Here is a 20,942-nt window from a genome sequence, read left to right on the forward strand (position 1 = left end):
TTTGGCCCATGCCTTTTTAAGCTGTTTCATATTGAAAGTTGGAATATTGTAAAAATTTTGTCGAAGAGGTACTGTAGTGCTATTTGAAGTACCTGTAACGAAATACTTACTTTTATTATCACTACAAGCTGTGGAAACTTTATAGGAATGAAAATAAACTGTATACATCCATGATAAGAAGTTTAAACATTAGATGTTAAATGATGACTTGCTGCATGCTAGAACTGTTATTGTTGAATCAGTTGCTTTGGTTTTCTGAAAAAAATAAACTTTTAAATATCTGTAAAGAAAATTAGAAGAATTTTTGTTTGGGCAATTCCAGGCTGTAGCATGATTATTTACTGAAGTAGTTTGATTGACTTAGTTAGTGAAATTATTGTTTCTTGTTTTGTACTACAATAGGGCCTATTAGGACAAAATGTGTGTTGAAGGAAAGTAGATGGTAATTTTTGAATAATTCAAATTTTAGAATATTTTAAAAATAAAGTTTCTAATTACACAGTTTGAACTTTTTTAAAAGGGAAAATCACATAATACAGGAACAAGGTACTGATCGCCAAACACTTTCCTGGGCCCACTCCAGTCTACCTTCTACCTTCTGAGCTTTCTACATGGATAGTTAATCGTTTACTTCCTTGTTCATGTTAAGTTTCTTTGATAGCTCCTTATCACCTACAAATGGATATGTTAACTCCATTGCATGTCACATGATTTATCTGCTTATCCATTTATCATCCTCTTTGGCCTCCCTCTCCAGATTTGTACTAAAGAAACAAAATTAGTTCCTCCAATACATATTCTTGTTATTCCCGCTTCCATCTTATCTATGTAGTAGTAATTTAAATTAGATACAAACTCTCATACTGTATTCAAAGAAGAGATTTAGTTGAGTTGGTTTTGTTTTTAGTCTGTGATTATGGAAGAAAAATAAAGTTTAATTTGCAGAAAACAGATTTCAATTTACGTTATGTGAGATAACCAATGAGAATTATAGACATTTTTAAGGGATAGCACCAGTGTTTGAAGTCTGCATATCGTATAAGAATCCTTTGTTAGAAGTGAATTGGCAAGGGCTGTTTCATGCAGAATATCTACTCTTTAGAAGCAGTGAAAGGAAACATTTAATTCCTTTCTTGTTGAGATTTCTCCTATTGCCAGTTAGAAGGGCTTAGAATTTCAGGGCTAACTGCTAGAATTCTATTAGCACTATTCTATTAGAGAACAAAATTCTATTAGAGGAAAAAAGATAACTGAAAAAGAAAAGTGGTACAATGGTATTATTAAACAATATGGAACATGTAATACTTTGCATCTGTATCGGCTAACTTCTATTCATTCTTTGAAGTTTGAGCTTAAACACTGCTTCCTCTGGAAGCCTTTTTGATTTACCCTAGCACTCTATTCCCTGTGCTTCCACTGCTTTTTGTTCATAACTCTATTAATCGTCACTGTTGACTAGTGGTTTTCAAACTTTAGTGTGCACTAGAATCATCTAGAGGGCTTGTTAAAAGCATAGATTGCTGAGCTACACCCTCAAGAGTTTCTGATTCAATATTTGGAGTTGGGCCTGAAAATTTGCATTTATACAGGTTAGCTGTTATTGCTGTATTGAAAAACCATTGAGCTAAACTACATGTTTCTGGAAAGCAAGAGAATGCATGATTTTATGTTTTATACATAAAGTATAAAGCAGTATCTGTAATGTTTTTACATCCTCAAATATATACTGGATGTATAAAGGAAGAAATGGAGTCATTATTACAGACTCTTACCTTCTCTGTAAATCTATAATTTCGTTTAGAGCCTTTCATTCATTCTTGGAATGAGTTTGCCTTCTAACATGTTGAGATCAAAGGCAATCCAAAACTTTCTAAACTTCCCTCCTCTTCACTCAAAAATGTCTATCTTTACTCCTTACTTTTCTCATGTATCTCAGAATAATAATGTTCTTCCACTTTTCTGAAGCTAGCTTTTCCCTGCTCTCTTTCTCCTGGGAGCTTCATCATTAGTCCCTTCTTTTTTCTGGTGTTTTTAGTTTTTCCCTCTCATTGGTTTCCTTAAAGAAAATTTCATGTGTTCCTTATTCAGTTATGATGGTTTTGGCTACAAGTAGCAGAATGCCTGACTCAAACTGCTTCTTGCAATGGGGACCTTATTGGCTTATACAACTTGAAGTCCAGCAACTAGATAAACCCTAGGGTTGTTAAATCATATAGTTGACTCTGGTTCCTTCCATCTGCTCTGCCTTTCACAATGACAAGGTTATTTTCCTTATGGTTTTAGTATGCTTTGTTTGCAATTAGGGCTGCATGCTTCCTTCATGGGGGGAGGGTGGGACAGTGAGTGAATGAGAGACCCAGAAACTCCCCCAAGAGCAAAGATAACTTTCCTATACATCTACAGTGAACATTACCTCTCTCACCTGCCAGAATTGCTTCACAGCCACATTCCTGAACCAGCCACTGACAAAGGAGATAGAATTACGTGGAGCTGGACCTGGGCCTCAGCCTACTTCCTTCAAGCACAAGGTTGCCTGAAGATAATACAAATACTGGTCAAATTTGAAGTTGCATTTGGAAAGAAGGGAGGAATGGATAGGCAATCAAAATTTCCACTGCACCAAGCTTAAAAAGAGATAGCAGTTGGGCCAAATAACTTTAGTTTTACCTATTATTTTGGTTACTGTTATATTTTACTCTTTGCCTTTTAGGGTCAGAGATATTGAAAATTCATTACACCTACTTCCTCCATTGCCTTTTTGTTCATTAGCTTCTTAGCCCTTTATTACCTAGTGTTTTCCTCACCACCTCTTGGGAGCTGTTCTATCAATGATCATTGTAGTAAGCATTGTTAGTTGCAACCACACCTTCTTTCTTTCACTGTGTATCAGCCAGGTATTCTGGGTAGGACTGATCTTAACTGCAGCTCCAGCAATGGTCATGATCAGTCTAACTCTATCAGAATATTCATCATGACTTAAAGGGATGGGTAACCCAAGTCTAAGCCAGTCTATGCACAGTGCTACCTTAGCCAGAGTAATTGGCCTGGAAGAACTGACCTAAGTTGATCTGATCAGAGTGAAACCTTAAGGAGAAGTGAGTGTGGAGAAGCTTTCTCCGTTTAGGTACCATGAACAATGCTAGTCTGGGGATGACGTCAAAACACAAAGCAGAGTAGGGTGGGAGAAGTATGGGGAGCAGTGCCAAAAGAATGGAGCTGGAAGCCTGATCAACTGCCTGAAGCCTAATTTATCTCTAGACTTTATTTATACCTATAGATTTCCTTTACTTTAAAATCAATTTGAATTAAATTTTCTTTTTCTTACTACAACAAACTGATAATGGTCACCAATGGTCTCCTAATTTCCAAACCCATGGACTTTTTGAAGTTCTTGTCCTTTTAGATTTCTTTGAAGCATTTGATACTATTGACAATATTGTGTTTTGAAACTTCTTTCTTGATTACCTGGTTTCTTTGCTTTCTCCCTTCCTTACTTACAAAACTCATTACAGAAAGCTTGTAAAATAAAAGAAAAGTTATAAAATGAACATATTATAATTTTAGGATGTCCAAAACCATCATTCAAAAACTTGGCTAAGAGAAGTGATATGAAAAGGAGAGAGAGAGGGAGAGTTTGAGAGAGAAGGAGAAAGATTATGATACTGCATTTTTTCATAAATCTACTAGGTATTATAAATTAGAACCTTTCACATAGTTAGATCCACATATGATCTGGAGGTTATTGGCTTAATATCCTCTTGGCCACAAAATCATAAGATAAATTACAAATTTAATAAATGTTAATTGGCAAATAAATTGCTCATCACTGCCCAGATCTCCTCCTGCTACCTCAGACTGTGTCTCTATATAATGGAACTATCTTTTCCTTTTAAAATCTACTTCTACCTTCTGTCTTCTCTGCTGGTACAGGGTTCCACTATTCTTTCAACTGCTTAGGATGACTTTCTCTTTACTCTGTTTTTTCAGTGTCTTCCATGCTTATTCCTTCCTCTTCAATTTTACTGCCAGAACCCAAATTTAGGCATGTTACTTTTGCTTTAAATTTGCAATAGTCTCCCAACTGGTATTCCCATCCCCACTTTACCTATTCCAACCCATCTAACAAACTACTGAAAAGTCATCTTCCAAAAGTAGATTTCCAATCAGTGGTTTCCCATTGCCTTCCACAATAAATACAGTCTCCTTTCTCTAGCTTTTAAGGTTTTGACATGTTAAGCCTGATGGCTCACTCCCAACATTCTCCCAGCATGACCTGCTTTCATGGCTTTATCTGTGCTATGACTATACTAGAAATATTGTCCCTGATGTTTTTGATTATCCAAATCTTATCTACCTTTCAAGACTCATCATAAAAGCTATTCAGAAAATCTTATTTTACCTCTTGTTGTATAGACTCCATTTGTAAATAAAGTGTAATTAGATACTTTATTCAAAATCTGTTGCATTTAAAATTAGGATCATGCAAATTTTCATCTTTAGCTCCATAAATAAAGTTTATACAATAGCAAGTAGAAGGAAAAAAGGATTCCACATTTAAATTCTGTATCTACAGACACTTTTTTGTTTTTTCCTTCACAACTGTTTATTTTCAAATGGGCTATAGCTGTTACAAAATTCAAAAGGGTGCAAAATGTAAAATAAGACTTCCCTTGCTCCTGTCCTCTCCTCCCCCAGTTCCTCCTCCCTAGAGGCAACCATGTTACCAGTTTCTTGCCTGTGTTCATCCAGGGAAAGTCTACTAGAGGTACATGTTTAATTTATATATGGATTTGGGAGTGGTAGAGGTATGCATTCAAACTCAGTAATAAGAAAACATGCAATTCAATTTAAAAATGGGCAAACAATTTGAATAGAGGCTTCCACAAAGAAGATATATGGATGGCAAATAAGCACATGAACAGACATTCAACATCATTAGTCATTAGGGAAATACAAATTAAAGCTACAATGAAATATACCACATAACTATTAAAATGGCTAAAATTAAAAAGACTGACCATATCAAGTGTGGGTGAGAAGGAAGAGGAACTGGAACTCTCATATACTACTGGTGTGAATATAAAATGGTACAACTACTTTGGAAAACAGGTAGTTTCTTAAAAATTTAAACATACACGTACCATATGATCCAGCTATTCCACTCCTAGGTATTTACTTAAGAGAAAGGGAAACACATGTCTACATTAAGACATATATACACGAATGCTCTTAGCAGCATTATTTGTAGTAGTCAAAAACTGGAAACAATTAAATGTTCATCCATAGATGAGCAGATTAACAAACTGTGGTATGTCCATAAAATAGAATACTACTCAGCAATAAAAAGGCACCAACTATTAATACATGCATCAACATGGATGAATCTCAAAATCATTATGTTGAGTGAAAGAAGAAAGAAAAAAGGTACATACTGTATTATTTTCATATTTATAAAATTCTATAAAAAGGATACTAATCTATACATCTATAGCGACAGAAAGCAGATCAGTGATTGCCTGAGAATGGGTGGGTAGAAATGGGATAGGGATGGATTGCAAAAAGGACTAGGAAAATTTTAGGGACATTGGATATGCTTATTATTATGACTTTGGTGATGGTTTCACATATGTATGACTATTTTAAAAAAATCAAATTTTACACCCTAAATATGTGCAGTTCATTATATGCTAATTTATATTTCCATGAATCTGTTAAAAAACAGTTAAAATCAAGCCTCGCATTCCCCGTTTAGTTTTTTTTTCACTAATGCTTTTTATAGTGTTGAAAGAAACTCCAAGTCTCCCTCTCCCTCCCCGACCCTACCACAAGAAAACCTTAACCAACACCATCTACCTGGTCACTGAGACATCAATCCGGTCTCCCTGGGTGTTTTCTCTCAGCTTCCCGCTAGGGGGCAGGAGCGGGGGAGGTCGAAGCCCTTGTCTCTCTAGCTCAGAGCCAGCGCTTGCATGCACTTCCGGGCCCGTTCTGTTCCGCTTCTCGAAGAATGTACAAGCTGCGGTGCGCGTTCCCTGTGGTCTGTAAGCGTTGAGGATATTCTGCTCCGCGGGTTTTTGCATCTCGGAGTTAGGCAGCCGCAGTCGCTTCTTAGGGGGAAGTGTATCGGGTTCACCGCTGCTCGGAGCGGTCCATTTTTTTCCACTGGAGCGGAAGGAGAGTGCTGCCATGACGGCCCCTGCTCAGCCCAAGAAAATCGTGGCCCCTACGGTGTCCCAGATCAACGCGGAGTTCGTGACTCAGGTGCGCTTGGGCGAGTCTGGTGTGTGTGAAGGGGTGAGGACGCTGAAGCCCCGAGGCCAGGAGGTGGGATTTTTCTTGGGAACGGGAGCACCGAGGAGGCATTCGTTTGTCAATTCATACACTCAAGTCTTTTTACTAAAGAGTACGTGCTGTGTGCCAGCAACTGTGCTAGCTGTTGGGGAGACCGTGATGAAAGAGGCTCTGCCCTGAGGAGTTCATGTTCCAGGGGAGACAGACACATGAAAAGAAAGCTATTATGCAAGCTTTGCTATGTTAAGAGTTCGTCGCAGGAGCGATGGATTCACAGAAGGAACACCCCAGTCACCTGAGACGGGCAAGAAGGTTTCATAGCAGAGGTGATACTGAACTGAGGGTCGAAGGAGGGATAGGCTTATTTTTAGCCTTAGAGCAACCTAGATCTTTGAAAGGAATGGTGAGAATCTGACAAGACACCTGCTCCAAATACATGCATCTACGAAGAGAGCAATCCCGTGGTCGGAGAGCGTTCATTTAAAACCTGTTTATTGTGTTGCATGGTGAACCGCGGTTGGCTTTGAATAGGGAAACATAGCCCTGTAGCGCTCAGCAACTTTCCTAATCCTTATTTGTTGCTTTGGGTGTTGGATAAGAGTGCAGGTAGCTCTATGCAGAACTTATTACTCACTTGCTTCTTTCTTCTCTGTGCCCTGTTTCAGCAGATTTGCCAAGGCAGAAGCATAAGAGTCATTTTGAATCCTTCCTTAAAGAGTTCTAATTGCCCTTAGGATAATGACTGGAATCATTCACCTTGTTTTGTGATCTGGCCCATGCTTATATCCAGTTTCCTCTCTTTTTTTCTCCTTTTCTAACAGTGCTTTAGCCATACTGAACTGCATTTATTTGTGCCATGCAGTCTTTCACCTCCTGGCACCTCCTTTCAACATTGTTCCCTCTAGTTAATTTTTTTCCCTACCTTTTCTTATATGGTTAATTCATTGTCATCCATCTACATTAATTTGGAGAGGTTTTTCTGGACAAGTTAGACTAGAACTCCCTTTTCCCATATGCTTGAATTTTTGTGGTAAAAGTTATTAGTTTCCTCCCCTCAGGGAGCTTACATTTTAGAGGGATGAGTGAGACAAATGAACAGTGTAGTTTCAGACAGTGATTATTGCTATCAGGAAAATGAAACGGTATTGTGGCAGACTGGGTGGGGTTTATGAAGAGCAGTCAGGAGAGTCCTGACTAAGACCCTAATGAGCTAAGACCTGAATGCAAAAGCTAAGACCTGAATGCAAAAAAGGAGCCAGTCTGGGGAAGAGCAGGGAAACAGTCCAGGGAGTAGCAAGTGGAAATGCCTTATGGTGTGTATGTAAAGAAGCCAGGAGAGCGAAGTTAAGAAGTAAGAGGGAGGATGGTATGAGATAAGGACAGAGAGTATGTAGGGATCCTACCATTTCCCTGCCCCTCCTCCTCCATTATTTCTGAACACCTGGCACACCTGACCAGAGAAGGGCCTTTTTAATTATTATTGAATGAGCGAGATGTAGAGGTTAAATTTTAGTTTTAAGAAGATCAGATATCTGAACTCTGTGATCTCACTTTTTTAAATGATGGTTAGCATTTTTTAGCAATAACGTATTTTTAAATTAAGGTATGTACATTGTTTTTTTTAAGACATAATGCTATTGCCACTTAATAGACTACAGTATAGTGTAAATTATAACTTTTATATGTACTGGGAAACCAAAAAATTCATGTGACTTGCTTTATTGAGGTAGTCGCTTTATTGTGGTGGTCTGGAACCAAACCTGCAGTATCTCTGAGGTATTCCTATATATGTATTTAAATTCTCATTTTTCAGGTAAAACCTGCTTTGCTGAAATATAACACACTGACTCTTTTATTCTTGGTAATAACCCACTGATAAACTACAATTTTTTTTAGGTTTTGGTTAGGTGTGCCTGAGTGTGTACTAATCACTTAAAGATTATTGTTTTGCAAATCAATATTCCTGAGGATTTGAAATCTGTTTTTTAGTACTGGCTCACCTGTTAACTAATTGTAGTCTTGGGCAGCTCATTTAATCTTTCTAGACCTGGGTTTCGTTAGCTCTATGCTGAAGATGTTTGACTGTGGTTATTAACATCACCCTGTTGTTTCCATAGGAGTAGTTTAAAAAGTATGTTTTGTTTTTTTAAAATCATAGTGGCAGGGTGCCATGCAGGGCATTACTGGCATTCAGTGGTTTAGGTCCAAAGATGCTAACTGGTCTGCAAGCCCATATGGTCCCCTTAATAGGTAAATTACTCTATCGCCTCGCCCTGCGCCAGTAGTGCCCTGTTAAAAACCAGCTTGTCTCTGAATGATCTCAGTCTGTTAGTGGTATGAATCTACAGTGGTATGAATCTATGACTTACTGTTTATACTGTTTACTTTTGCAGTTAGCATGTAAATACTGGGCTCCCCATATCAAGAAAAAATCACCTTTTGATATAAAGGTAAGTATTTTTGGTTTGCCACATCCCTTTTGAATAGGTATGCTCTTTGTGTCTTTTTCAAGAGCTAATTCGACAGAAGCTCTTCATAATTTTTTTAAAAGTCAAAATGAATGGTTTTCTAAACTAATAATTACTCATAATAGAAAATTTGGAAAATACAGAAGCTACACATAAGAAAATAAAAATAACTACCCAGAGATAACCTCTACTATCATTTGTTTTATTTCCTTTAAGCTTTTTAAAAAAATGTGTGTGGATTTTCCTGTTTATAGATTCTTAGATTGTTCTGATTTATCATTATTAGGTGATCATGTAATGAATATCTTTGTAAATACACATCAGTTTTCCTACAGTTTTTTTGACAGTTCATCTAGGATAAAATCTATTGTTTTCTCTTTTATTTTTAGGTTGATGAACTGAAATAAAGATCTGTAATAATGGTGGAAGAGGTGGGAGTTGTTTAGAGAATTAGATGACTGAGGGCCAATCATATTCAATTAGGAAAGGGACTTAGGATTCAGGTGACACAATTTAGAATAAACGAAAGGCAGAATTCCTAATGGAGGATTAATTCTCATTGACAGGTTCTTAAAGAGAGGTCTTATAGAGCTAACATATGCATGACATTTAACAAGTAGTGAAGACTCACTTTAAGTTTGCCATTGTAAATTGAATTGTGATACTCTAGGCACTCTTATTAAAACTGAACTTAATCCCAAATTTCTCACATTATTTGAGCTTAAATGTTTTATTTATAAATATATTTTTGTTTTGCCAGCAATCCCATTTTATTCATCAGGAGGATATTCATAAACTTGACATACATTAATTACTCTTAATTATCAGCCAGGTTGCTTTATCTTACTATATGCTGTTTGTGTATGTTTGTGCTTGTATATGTTGGGTCTGGGGGTTCCTAGGGTCATTTTTCATTAATAACAAAAATATCTTTATGACACTACTAGATTGAGTTGAACTTAATTAGATCAAGGTTTTTAGAGATTAAATTTATATTCAGATCATTTTAGTTAACACTAGATGAAGCTATGTATGCCTGTTTAGAAGAATTTTATTATAAGTTGGTATTTAAAGAAGATTATACCCTTCATTTTATTATTTAATTTGGCTTTTGATAAACAGAAAAGCAATGACAGAAAATTTCATACAAATTCAAGACTTGCTTGCCTCATTGTCTTCCTCCCTTTATTACCCACAAACATTTATTTGAGAAATATACTTTGAACAGTTAAAAGACATAGTTGCCATAAAATAATATTATACCATGTTAAAGTACTTCATAATTTTAGAGTAAGTTTTTTTTTTAACTACTCTTGTCACTAGCACTACTATTACTTCTGCTACTGATAACTGTTATTAAAGGCTTACCATGTGCCAGGACCTGTACTGAATTCTTTACATGTGTTGTCTTATAGCAACCCCACGGGGTACTTCTTATTATTAGATCCTTTTTGTATACTGGGAAACTGAGCCTTAGAGCAGTCATGCATTTGCAAAGGTTGTAGTCTTCAGCAGTAAAGGTGGATGGTTTGAACCAGGCTTCCAACCCCAGAACCTGAATTCTTTCTTTTTTGTTTGTTTTTTAAAAATTTATTTATTTATTTATTTGTGTCTGCATTGGGTCTTCGTTGCTGTGCACGGGCTTTCTCTAGCTGCAGCGAGTAGGGGCTACTCATCGTTGCGGTGCACGGGCTTCTCATTGCGGTGGCTTCTCTTGTTGTGGAGCACGGGCTCTAGGTGTGCAGACTTCAGTAGTTGTGGCACATGGGCTCAGTAGTTGTAGCTTGCGGGCTCTAGAGTGCAGGCTCAGTAGTTGTGGCGCACGGGCTTAGTTGCTCCGTGGCATGTGGGATCTTCCCGGACCAGGGCTCGAACCCGTGTCCCCTGCATTGGCAGGCGGATTCTTAACCACTGTGCCACCAGGGAAGTCCCTGAATTCTTATGTATTATACCATCCTACCCACCCTAACCCAAGTAAATGGAAATTCTGAGGTTTTATCATATGTGCTTGGAAAACAGGATGTAATGATTAGCATTTGCTTCTGTTACGTCTTTGCACTTCCAATTTACTTTCTGGTTTTTGAAAGCACTTAACTTAGGTGGAGCCTGATAACATTTATATACTTTGTTAAGTTTAAAAAAAATCCTGATCTTGTGAATTTTTATTTTCCCTAGAAATGAAATAAATACATCATTTTAATAATTATTTCTAGAATTATTTTTATTTAGATATATTTTATTATTTATTTTTTTCTACTACTTTGCTTTCTGTTATTTTACATTTTGAGGGATATAATGGGATTATAAAAAATCTCTTAAGTATTATTTTAATAGCAATGATATTTGATAGCTTTCCTAAACCACCTTGTTTTGTGTAATCTCAGTAATTGAAAACTCTCAATTTAGAGTCTGAAAAAAAGTTATTTGAGATCTAAACATTTTTATATTTTTAACAGGTGATTGAAGATATATATGAGAAAGAAATTGTCAAATCAAGGTAGGAATGAGTTTAATTTTAATATATAGGAAGTAGATGGGACTAACTTGGATCTCATCTGAACTTCTAAACTAAATGTAATCATAAACTTGGAACTTTCCTTCCTTTTTTTGATTTGGTCATCAAGGAGATGGTGACTAGAAAAACTATATCTAGCTGCTGAAGAGGCATAAGACATTTTTTTGCCTTTTAATTTTTGGCTCAGATTAGAGGGATTAAGTTCTTTAGGGTTTATTTTGTTTTTGAAGGAATGTGAGGAAGAGTAAATATGGAGATTTTAAAATTTCAGTTAAACTAATACTAATTTTCTTATTTTCTGATAAATCTTTTTGAAAGATTATTTAAAATTGGAAAAGTAAAATATACATGATAATTAAATACAAAATAATAAAATATGTATTTTGTACATAATGTACAAACTATATATATAATAAAAAATAAAAATTATTTTGAACAATACACAGAAAGGGTAAGTTTCAGTACATCTTCTTCCCTGTCCCTTAACTCTCAGTTTCTTTATTTATGTATACATCTGTTCCAGTTCCCTACCCCTTTGATTTTTTTTTTAAACAGCAAAGAGTTTATACTCTACATACCATTCTGCATCATGACTTTTTTTTTTAAACAATGTGTCTTGGGCATATTTCCATATCTGCACCTGTAGACATATATGCCCAATGAGTATTTTAAAAGGTAACTAACCATTTTAATATGAAATAGAAACATTTGTGTTATGATTGTCATAGACCTTATAAAATCTCAGATTTTATTTTTTTCATGTGTTTGAGTCTTAGGAGGTAAATTTTACTAAATATTGTAAAGGCAGTGTCAAAATAAGAGGCCAGTCGTTTTAAAAAATTTTTAATTAATTTATTTATTTATGTTTGGCTGCATTGGGTCTTCACTGCTGCGTGCGGGCTTTCTCCAGTTGCAGCGAGTGGGGGCAACTCTCCGTTGCAGTGCTTAGGCTTCTCATTGCAGTGGCTTCCCTTGTTGTGGAGCACCGGCTCTAGGCGCACAGGCTTCAGAAGTTGTGGCGCGTGGGCTCAGTAGTTGTGGCTCGCAGGCTCTAGGGCACAGGCTCAGTAGTTGTGGTGCACAGGCTTAGTTGCTCCGCGGCATGTGGGATCTTCCCGGATCAGGGCTCGAACCTGTATCCCCTGCATTGGCAGGCAGATTCTTAACCACCGGACCACCAGGGAAGTCCCTGTGCAAGCTATTTTAAGAAACAAGTTTTCAGGCAAAATGAAGACAAGAAGAATCTAAGAATGCAAACAACATAAGTAAAAGAACTTAAAAATAAAAGACTATTTTACTGACATTGATGATTAATGTCAGCATGTGGGATCTTCCCAGACCAGGGCTCGAACCCATGGCCCTGCATTGGCAGGCAGATTCTTAACCACTGCGCCACCAGGGAAGTCCTCTAGTCGTTTTGTTTTAGCAATCGATTCTTGAGCCTGTAGAAGTAGGTAGGGCCAAAGACCGTGTTAAGGTTTGTTTGTTTGTTTGTTTTAAATTTGAAGAGAAATAGGAAACCAGTGAAGCATGATGGTGGTATTTTAAAATTTTGGAGGGAGTAAGAGGCAGGAAATTAGTTAGGTGAATATTGTTGTAGTCAGATTGAAGATAATGATGGCACGGACTAGCATGGAAAGTTGAGATAGAGAGGAGTTACCAATCTGAGAGAGATAGAAGTGGTTGGTGGTTGGATATGGTGAACGCAGGAAGGGAGGAATCAAGGATGACTCCAAAATTTTTGGCAAAGGTTGTCAGGTGATTAGGTGCCATTACTGACTTTTGCTGTTGTTGGTGGTGGTGGGATTGGGTGTAGATCACTAGTCACTTATGGAAATGTTGAATTCTAGCCACTAAAGAGCTATAGAGAGAGATGTAGAATAAACAGTTGGGTATTTAGGTGTAGAGTTCTGAAGAGAGGACTGGGTTGAGCCTACTTTGTATCAGCCACCATTTCAATGCTAAGGGTGCATCAGTGAACATGGCAGATGAAGCCTCTACTCATGAAGCTGTGTTCTAATTCTTATCTAGACAGACAAAATATATACATACATACATATATATATATATATATATATATATATATATATATATACACACACACAGTATCAGCAGGTAGTAAATGCTATGAATTAAAGTGGGATTAGGGTATAGCGACAGGACTGCTATTCTAGATTGATGATCAGGCAAAGATCCTCTCTTAGAGTGAAGTAAGTCAGAAAGAGAAAAACAAATATCGTACATTAACACACATATGTGGAATCTAGAAAAATGGTGCAGATGAATGTATTTGCAAAGCAGAAATAGAGACACACACGTAGAGAACAAACGTACGGACACCAAGGGGAGAAAGCGGGGGTGGGATGAATTGGGAGATTGGGATTGACATATATACACTACTGTGTATAAAATAGATAACTAATGAGAACAGAATGTGTAGTACAAGGAGCTCTACTCAGTGCTCTGTGGTGACCTAAATGGGAAGGAAATCCAAAAAGAAGGGGATATATGTATATGTATAGCTGATTCACTTTGCTGTACAGCAGAAACTAACACAACATTGTAAAGCAACTGTACTCCAATAAAAGAAGAAAAAGATATCACATTTGAGCAGATATGTAACATATGACTTGTTGGTGTGAGTGTGGGTATGGAGGAAATTGCCTGAGGAAAGTTAACTGAAGATGAGTGGGTAGATAAATTCTAGGACCCTTTTTTATTATATATTAAGGATATACCAATCTGGAATTTACCTTGAACCTTCAGAACTAGTTCTCTGCCTCTTTGTAGAACAGGGTTTCACTCCAATGGATTGCTTAGGGTTTTTGGGGTTTTTTATTTAAACCTTTGCTACTAATATTGCTTCCTTGAATATAATTTTTATATAATTAACAACTAAAAGCTGCTGGTGATTTTTAAGTTACGTAGACTTGGCTAAGTCATTTTTAATTGCTGAAAGTAGTAACAGTCGTTGGCGGGGCTCCCTGAGTCTTATCACGGCACTCTTAACAGCCATATTCTCATCTTGTACACATTTAAACACTTGAATAAAAGTGAACTGATTGCATTTTGCCCCCAAATCTCTAAGTTCAAAAAAGTTAAATAATGTACCTGTGTTGCACAAAAACTGTAGTGTATATTTAAAAATTTAAATGACCATTTTTTTTAGACTAGTGCCTTGTGGAAGCTGTTTTGCAGAGTTATATGCTCGTAGCTTCTTCATTATTGGGGAATGGCTTAATGTAAGATTTATTAACTTGTTCGTAGGCTATCAAAATAGGCAGTTTATAGCCATAAGGCACTCTTAATATGATACATTAAGGTTCTTATAATATACATTTTTTTGTACATCATCCCTATTTCCCTAGGAGGCATCTGGGAATTAAATCAATCAGTTCTTATATTCTTATGGTATAAATGATCACTTCTAGAATCTCAAAATTAGATCTTAAAATACCGTATTGTTCAATCCCCATTGTAGTGTGTGGTATATTACACAAAAGATTCATATTTGCTATCCTTACCATTATCAGATTTGGTGAATTTGTCTTAATGTATTTTTATCTGTTTGATTTTAAAATATTAAAAGTAACAGTAATTGTCATTTCTGGAGTGCTTACTACGTGCCAGATTCTGATCTCAGCACATTGTGTATAGCAGCATATTTATCCTCACAACAATTCTGTGATAGTTACTGTTATCCTCATTTTATGGATGATGAAACTGAGGTATAGAGAGATTAAGTAACTAGCCCAAGATATTTTACCATAGATACAGACAGCGCCAGGTTGTTAAATCCTTGTTCTCTGGCTCTTATCCAATACTCTGTTCTTAAATAGGACAGGGTCCATTTGTCCTTTAGGACTCTCTTAACCCACACACTTTGGTATGATTATTAATCCTGTTAATCCATCCAAGTGATTTTTATACTGAAAGAAAAAAAAGGGATGACTTTTAGAGCAATTTACTTTTGCCAGTGTTTATATTTCTTTTTATTAAAAATGTTTAAACCTCTTTACTATGAAATTAACAGAAAGCACATAAAATGTACAGAAACATTTAGCCTTCTGAATTTTTACCACCACTGAGGTAAAAAAAAACAACCTTTTAGCATCCCACAAACCCTTATGTGCCCTTTGCTTTACCATTTAAATATGTAAGTATGCAAACGTGAACACTGTAGTTTAGTTTTGCTTGGTTTTAAACTTCAAATAAATGGAATCACATGGTATGTACTCTTTTATGGCTGGCTTCCTTTGTTCACAATTATTATTTGATTTTTTAATCATCTATTTAACAATAAATCTGGAGTAGGTAGTTCAGAAGTTCATAATGTGAGGGTCTTTGTCAGCCTTTTAACAAACTTTCTGGCTTTCCCTATGTGGTTGCAAAGGGGCTGCCACAGCTCCAGACCTCATGTTTTCACACAACCATATCCCAAGAGAGATAGCAGAGGGCACTTATAGCAGCAAAAAAAAACCCCCTTTGCCTATCCCTCCCCACTCTTTTTTTTTTTTTTTCAATCAAATTTAATCATCCAGTTAACAATACAGTTAATAGACCCAATGTATTGTACATAAATTATCCAGCTTTGGGAGGATTTAATGAAATGCATGTTAAACCCTTGACCAGAGTCAGGCTTTACAAAGCATGCTCTCAGTAAATATTGGTAACTTAATAAAATAACCATCCCCAAATCCTTTATTTATATTTCTCATTATTTCTTATAACTTTTCATCCTTATCTTTAAAGATTTTCTGGCATAATATCTAGTCTCTAGACCAATTTTTATATCTTATATGTATACCTTTAGTTAAGTTCTTTATCTGTCTCAGAAAGTTTACTGGCAGAAGTGTAAAACCCCCAATTTAATGAATACCACCAAGATTGCTGTAAGGGAAACTGAGTGTTTTTGCATTATCTTGACCCATCAAAACTGATTTTTCACTTGTCCAGTCATCCATAGGAAAAAAGAATTGACCACTTCACCTCTTTTGTACATGAGGAAACTGGGTCCCAGGGTGTTTAAAGATGTTGCCAAGGTAGCACTAAATCATGACTAGAATACTGATCTATCTCGTGAGCCAAGATTTTCTTTCTTTCATCAATGAGGTCCTATATGTGGCTGAAGAAATTAAGGGTACAGGTATTTGCATAGCAGGCCCTGAATTCTGTTGTCCAACGCACATATAAAGTGAAATGCCTGCAGCTGGAGATCTAGAGTGTACCACAGAAGCTCTTGTATCCTCTCAGTGGCTTGGCTGGCTGTAGAAGCCAGTGCCGTGGCAGTGTTCTGTCTTTGTGCTATTGCACAGTTAAATCCTTCATTTCATTCTCACTAAAGTTCTCTGACATTGCTTGCTCAGTGAAACTATTTAAGAGATCAGAAATCAGTGGAATAGGATTTTGACAGGATAATGGTCTCTTGGGGTATTATAAATTTATAATGCATACTCATTTAATTTTCAAAGCTGGAGGCTAATATCCAGTGGCATGGTTCTGGTCTGGCTACTTTATTTTCAATATACAAAATGATAAAACTAAATTAGTGGACGTTTGAACCTACCTTTGGAAGGATACCCTGTAACTACTGCATCATTTATCCATATAAAACAAAACACTCTGATTTTTAAAGTATATAAAGAGATATCTGATATTCCCTCCACAATTTTCTAATATTTTAAACTTAATGTCAAGGCTACAGAAGCCTGATTCCCATGTTTGTGATATAGATACATGTGTCCCTTGTGCTTATAGGAGGGCATGACTTCAGCAGAATGTTTTCATTTGATTATTAAATGGAAGAATGTTAGTCAGTGCTTAAGAAATTGAGACAGGCTAGCTTTTGGCAGTTGTGATCTAATATTATGAATATTGATGAGCACTTGTGTTTTGATTAAAATTACTTGGCTTATTAATCTATGTGTTGTATCCTCGTATGTCATGGCGCTGATTGTGTTTGTTATATGGGTAGGATATAAGTAACTGTTCTTAGACAGTTTTTAAAAGTAAAATAAACTATCTGAAACAAAATACAAAAAAAAATAAAAAGAAAATTTGCTTTTTTCAATGCATAAATAAATATAATTATTCTGATATGTGAGTTAATATTAAAACAAGATTCCAGAATACATCTGCATTAGTAACTCAGAAATGTTTATTTTCTCTATTTAAATATTTTTACTATTTATTTTTATATTTTTAGGTTTGCCATCAGAAAGATAATGCTCTTGGAATTTAGGTGAGTTTAAAGGCTTTACTTGATGAAGTTAAAGATGACAGTGTGACTTAACTTTTAGCTAAGTTTTCTGTACATTTCTGTGTGGATAAGAAAATAATTATAAATTTTTAAAGATTTATATTTTTGTGATTGGCTTATTTTGGAATACGTGTATGATAGCCTTTGTTTTCAAAGATGATGTTCCATTATTAGTGTAACTTGTATTTTGAGTTGTTTTTCACTAATTAAGATAGTGTGTGCTGAGCAATTTCTGAACTCTTCTTTGGTTCCTCTAGTGATAATGGGAGTAAATTGGAATGCATTCTGTAGCCATTTTTTCCTTCCAGGCTAACTTGTTATTACTAAGCCAGCATTGTTCTGACCTAAGCCACTGATAAATATTTCAAACCGAAGAGAATATATAATTTTTAGGTTACAATTTAGATTATATTACAACCAGGTGTGGCCAATAGGCTGGAAGTAAAAGCCAAGGTTGCTGTTGATGATAGTAGTATCTGCCATTTATTGAACCTTGTGCTAGGCACATTGTTAAACATTTTACATACAGAGCACTCACAGAAACCCTGCAAAGTCAGTATTATACTCTCCACTTAGTGAAGGAAGAAACTGAGGTCAGAGCAGTTATTTGTTAAAGATAATGCATTTAAGTAATTGGCAGAGCTGGGATGCCAATGTCTGATGCCAAAGCTCATGGTTTTTCCACTTCTCCACACTTCTTGAGGTCTAGTCTGCATCAGAAGTCAGTCTCTATTAACAACTGTTTCTACCTACATACACTGATATGATCCTCACAAAAAATGTCATGATGTAGGTGTTCTTATTATTTTTACAGAGAGAAATTGAAGTTTATAGCTATGAATTAACTTGTAAGTAGACTCCTACTGTATCCTAAGAACTGTATTGTCACTGAATACTTGATCTCATTTAATCCTCATAATAATCCCAATAAGAGCTTCCTTATCTTACAGAGAGCACTGAGGCTAGAAATTGGGTCCATCTGGCCCTTAGATTAATATGCCCTTTTCATCATATGCCATCTTTCAGTAGAAAAGTAAATAAAAATCAAGAGGATGCTGATATATGATTAGGATAAAACCAGAATTCTATGGTCCTGGCAAATATCAGATACCAAGAGAATTGCAGGAACTGAAGGAGAAAGCAGCAGAACATATTGAAGGCACCAGTGACAGTGAAAGATTTTTAATAACTGAAAAAGGGGGTTGTTACCTTCCAGGAACTTTTATGTATAATAATTTCTGGGTGAGAATGCCATTTTCTCTGTGCCAGCCTCCAGACATAATGAGTCTCAAGTTTGTAGTAGAGATAATTGATGGTCTCTTGCTAGAGTGGAAAGTGAGATGGCATGGAGGAGGTGCCTGGGTACAGGAGAGTGAACTGCATCTTTGATGAAATGCATCAGAGGGACATGTTATTATATAGATTACATTTGCTGCGATTGCCAAAATAGAATCAAGGAATTATTGAACAGTCCTTAAGTTTGGGTTAAAGAGATGTAGTTTGGAGTCAGGTGTGTATCATCTGTAGATCATGGAGATAACTGCATCATCTTGGGCAAGTCATTGACTCTAATATTCTCAGATTCATCGTCTGAGAAATGTAAAGAATAGGTTTGGAGTTTGCTGTGTAATCAGATAATACCCAAGACATTACTGTTAAAAACTGTGGCAAGCCAATGATATCTGTGGGGCATCTGGCAGGAACAAATATAAAGATACTCTGAAAGGATATGTATTCCAACTATACTGCAAAAAAAATTCTATGGGTAAAACCCTGGTAAAGATGAGTTCAAACTCCCAATTACAAAGCACATTAAAGCAAGATTTAGTTGAGACAATAAAGAATAGAATTAGATATCCCCCAGAAAATCCCAGGTAATTATATAATTGATACACACTGTCAAATCATGTTTAAAATTATTATGGGCATAAAAGAACATATAGAATATGTGAACAAGAAACAGGACACTAAAAATGGACAGTTTGGGGGAAAATGAAAATAAAAATCATTGAAATTAAAAAACTCAATGGGCAAATTAAATAGATTAGACACAGCTGAAGAGGGAATTAGTGAATGGGGATTTAGATGTGAGGAAATTAACAAATAATAGCAAAGAGAAATAGAGATGGAAAGTATACAAGGCAATTAAGAGATCTAGATGCTAAAATGAGAAGATCCATTAGGAGTTTCAGAAGATATTTAGAGAGAATGAGGGAGTGTCATTTTAGAAGAGATGATGGTTAAGAATTTTCTACAGTTGAAACATATGAGTCTTTTAGATTCAGGCAGTATATATAGCAAATTGTGAACAGAGCAGCAGTGACAGGGTAAAGATCTTAAAATCTGATGGAGAGAAAAAGACAGATTACTCAAAGAGGAAGAAGAACAAATTGATTGTAGACTTCTCAATTGTAATGACAGAGAAGATAGTAGTATGAGACTAGTACATAGAAAAAAAGTAGAACTATCAACCTAGAAAGAATTCTATCACCAGCTAAACTGCCATGAAATGAAGAGATTTCAGACAGATTCACACTAACAGACTTGGTAATGGAAGTTCTAAAGGGCATAATTCAGGAAAAAATTTAAGCTTATAAGAAAGGAATGATACGAAGTTTCATGCATTTTATTTATGAAAGAGTAGTCTCTAACTTGGAGCCTTTTGGCCATTGTTTAGGATAAAATACTATTTACTGGTTTCCTAGGCTCTTGCAAATTAAGCAAGAATGATTGCTAAAGATAGACCCATAGAAATACCAACGTGAGCAGACCTTTGAAGCATAAGAGAAAGTAGAAAAATTATATGCTATAGCAGAATCTAAAATGCATAACTCTGTGTGTGTGTGCATGTATGTGCATGTGCACTTGTAACCGATTGAAAAGTAATACGTGTGGAGTGATTTAAAATGGGAACAAAAAGTCCTTCTTTTTTGCATTAGTGCTTGAGAATATTTTACAACCCCGTACAGTAATTGATGTTTATAATTACTCTGAATAAGAAATGGCTAAGCTTTGTTTTAGAAATCAGAAATACTTACTTTGTTTAGGAATATTTTCACCAAAGTCTTAGAATAAGAATTTTGGCATTTTGAGGGGGAAATGCCAGTTACCTTGAAAACTGACCTATGTTGAATACCTTGTAAATTAAGTAACAAATCCTCTTTTTGATTGTTAAGTCTCTTAGTTTCCAGAAATCATTTGGTCCTGATGTGAGTTCATGTTAATTTCTCAGATACATTTATCTGTGAAGCTGCCCATCATATCATTTCGTTTTAGAGCTGATATTTGTCAGATATTTTTATTTTTTACTCCACGAAATGCCTTAGATAAGGGAATATCCAGTGCTCTAATGGTGATAATTATATATGTCAATAACCTTTGAGGTCTTCCTACTTTGAAAGTATAAGAC

At 35.8% G+C, this 20,942-nt stretch overlaps 1 protein-coding gene across 4 annotated transcripts in view; it reads left to right on the forward strand.

Annotated features, from left to right (window-relative positions):
• Positions 1-6,010: 6,010 nt before the first annotated feature.
• The window catches only part of AQR (aquarius intron-binding spliceosomal factor), a 117,962-nt gene continuing 103,030 nt past the window's right edge, over positions 6,011-20,942 (forward strand). For 3 of the 4 annotated variants that reach the window (XM_061182278.1, XM_061182276.1, XM_061182279.1), the window contains exons 1-4: positions 6,011-6,261; positions 8,685-8,741; positions 11,216-11,256; positions 17,480-17,515. In XM_061182278.1, the coding sequence (XP_061038261.1) occupies positions 6,187-6,261; positions 8,685-8,741; positions 11,216-11,256; positions 17,480-17,515 (209 nt within the window). In that variant the 5' untranslated portion in view covers positions 6,011-6,186. The remainder of the gene's footprint in view (positions 6,262-8,684; positions 8,742-11,215; positions 11,257-17,479; positions 17,516-20,942) is intronic. The other variant, XM_061182280.1, reaches the window with a different exon arrangement.

The sequence above is a fragment of the Eubalaena glacialis genome, chromosome 2 (assembly GCF_028564815.1).
Source record: "Eubalaena glacialis isolate mEubGla1 chromosome 2, mEubGla1.1.hap2.+ XY, whole genome shotgun sequence".
NCBI classification, from domain to species: domain Eukaryota; kingdom Metazoa; phylum Chordata; class Mammalia; order Artiodactyla; family Balaenidae; genus Eubalaena; species Eubalaena glacialis.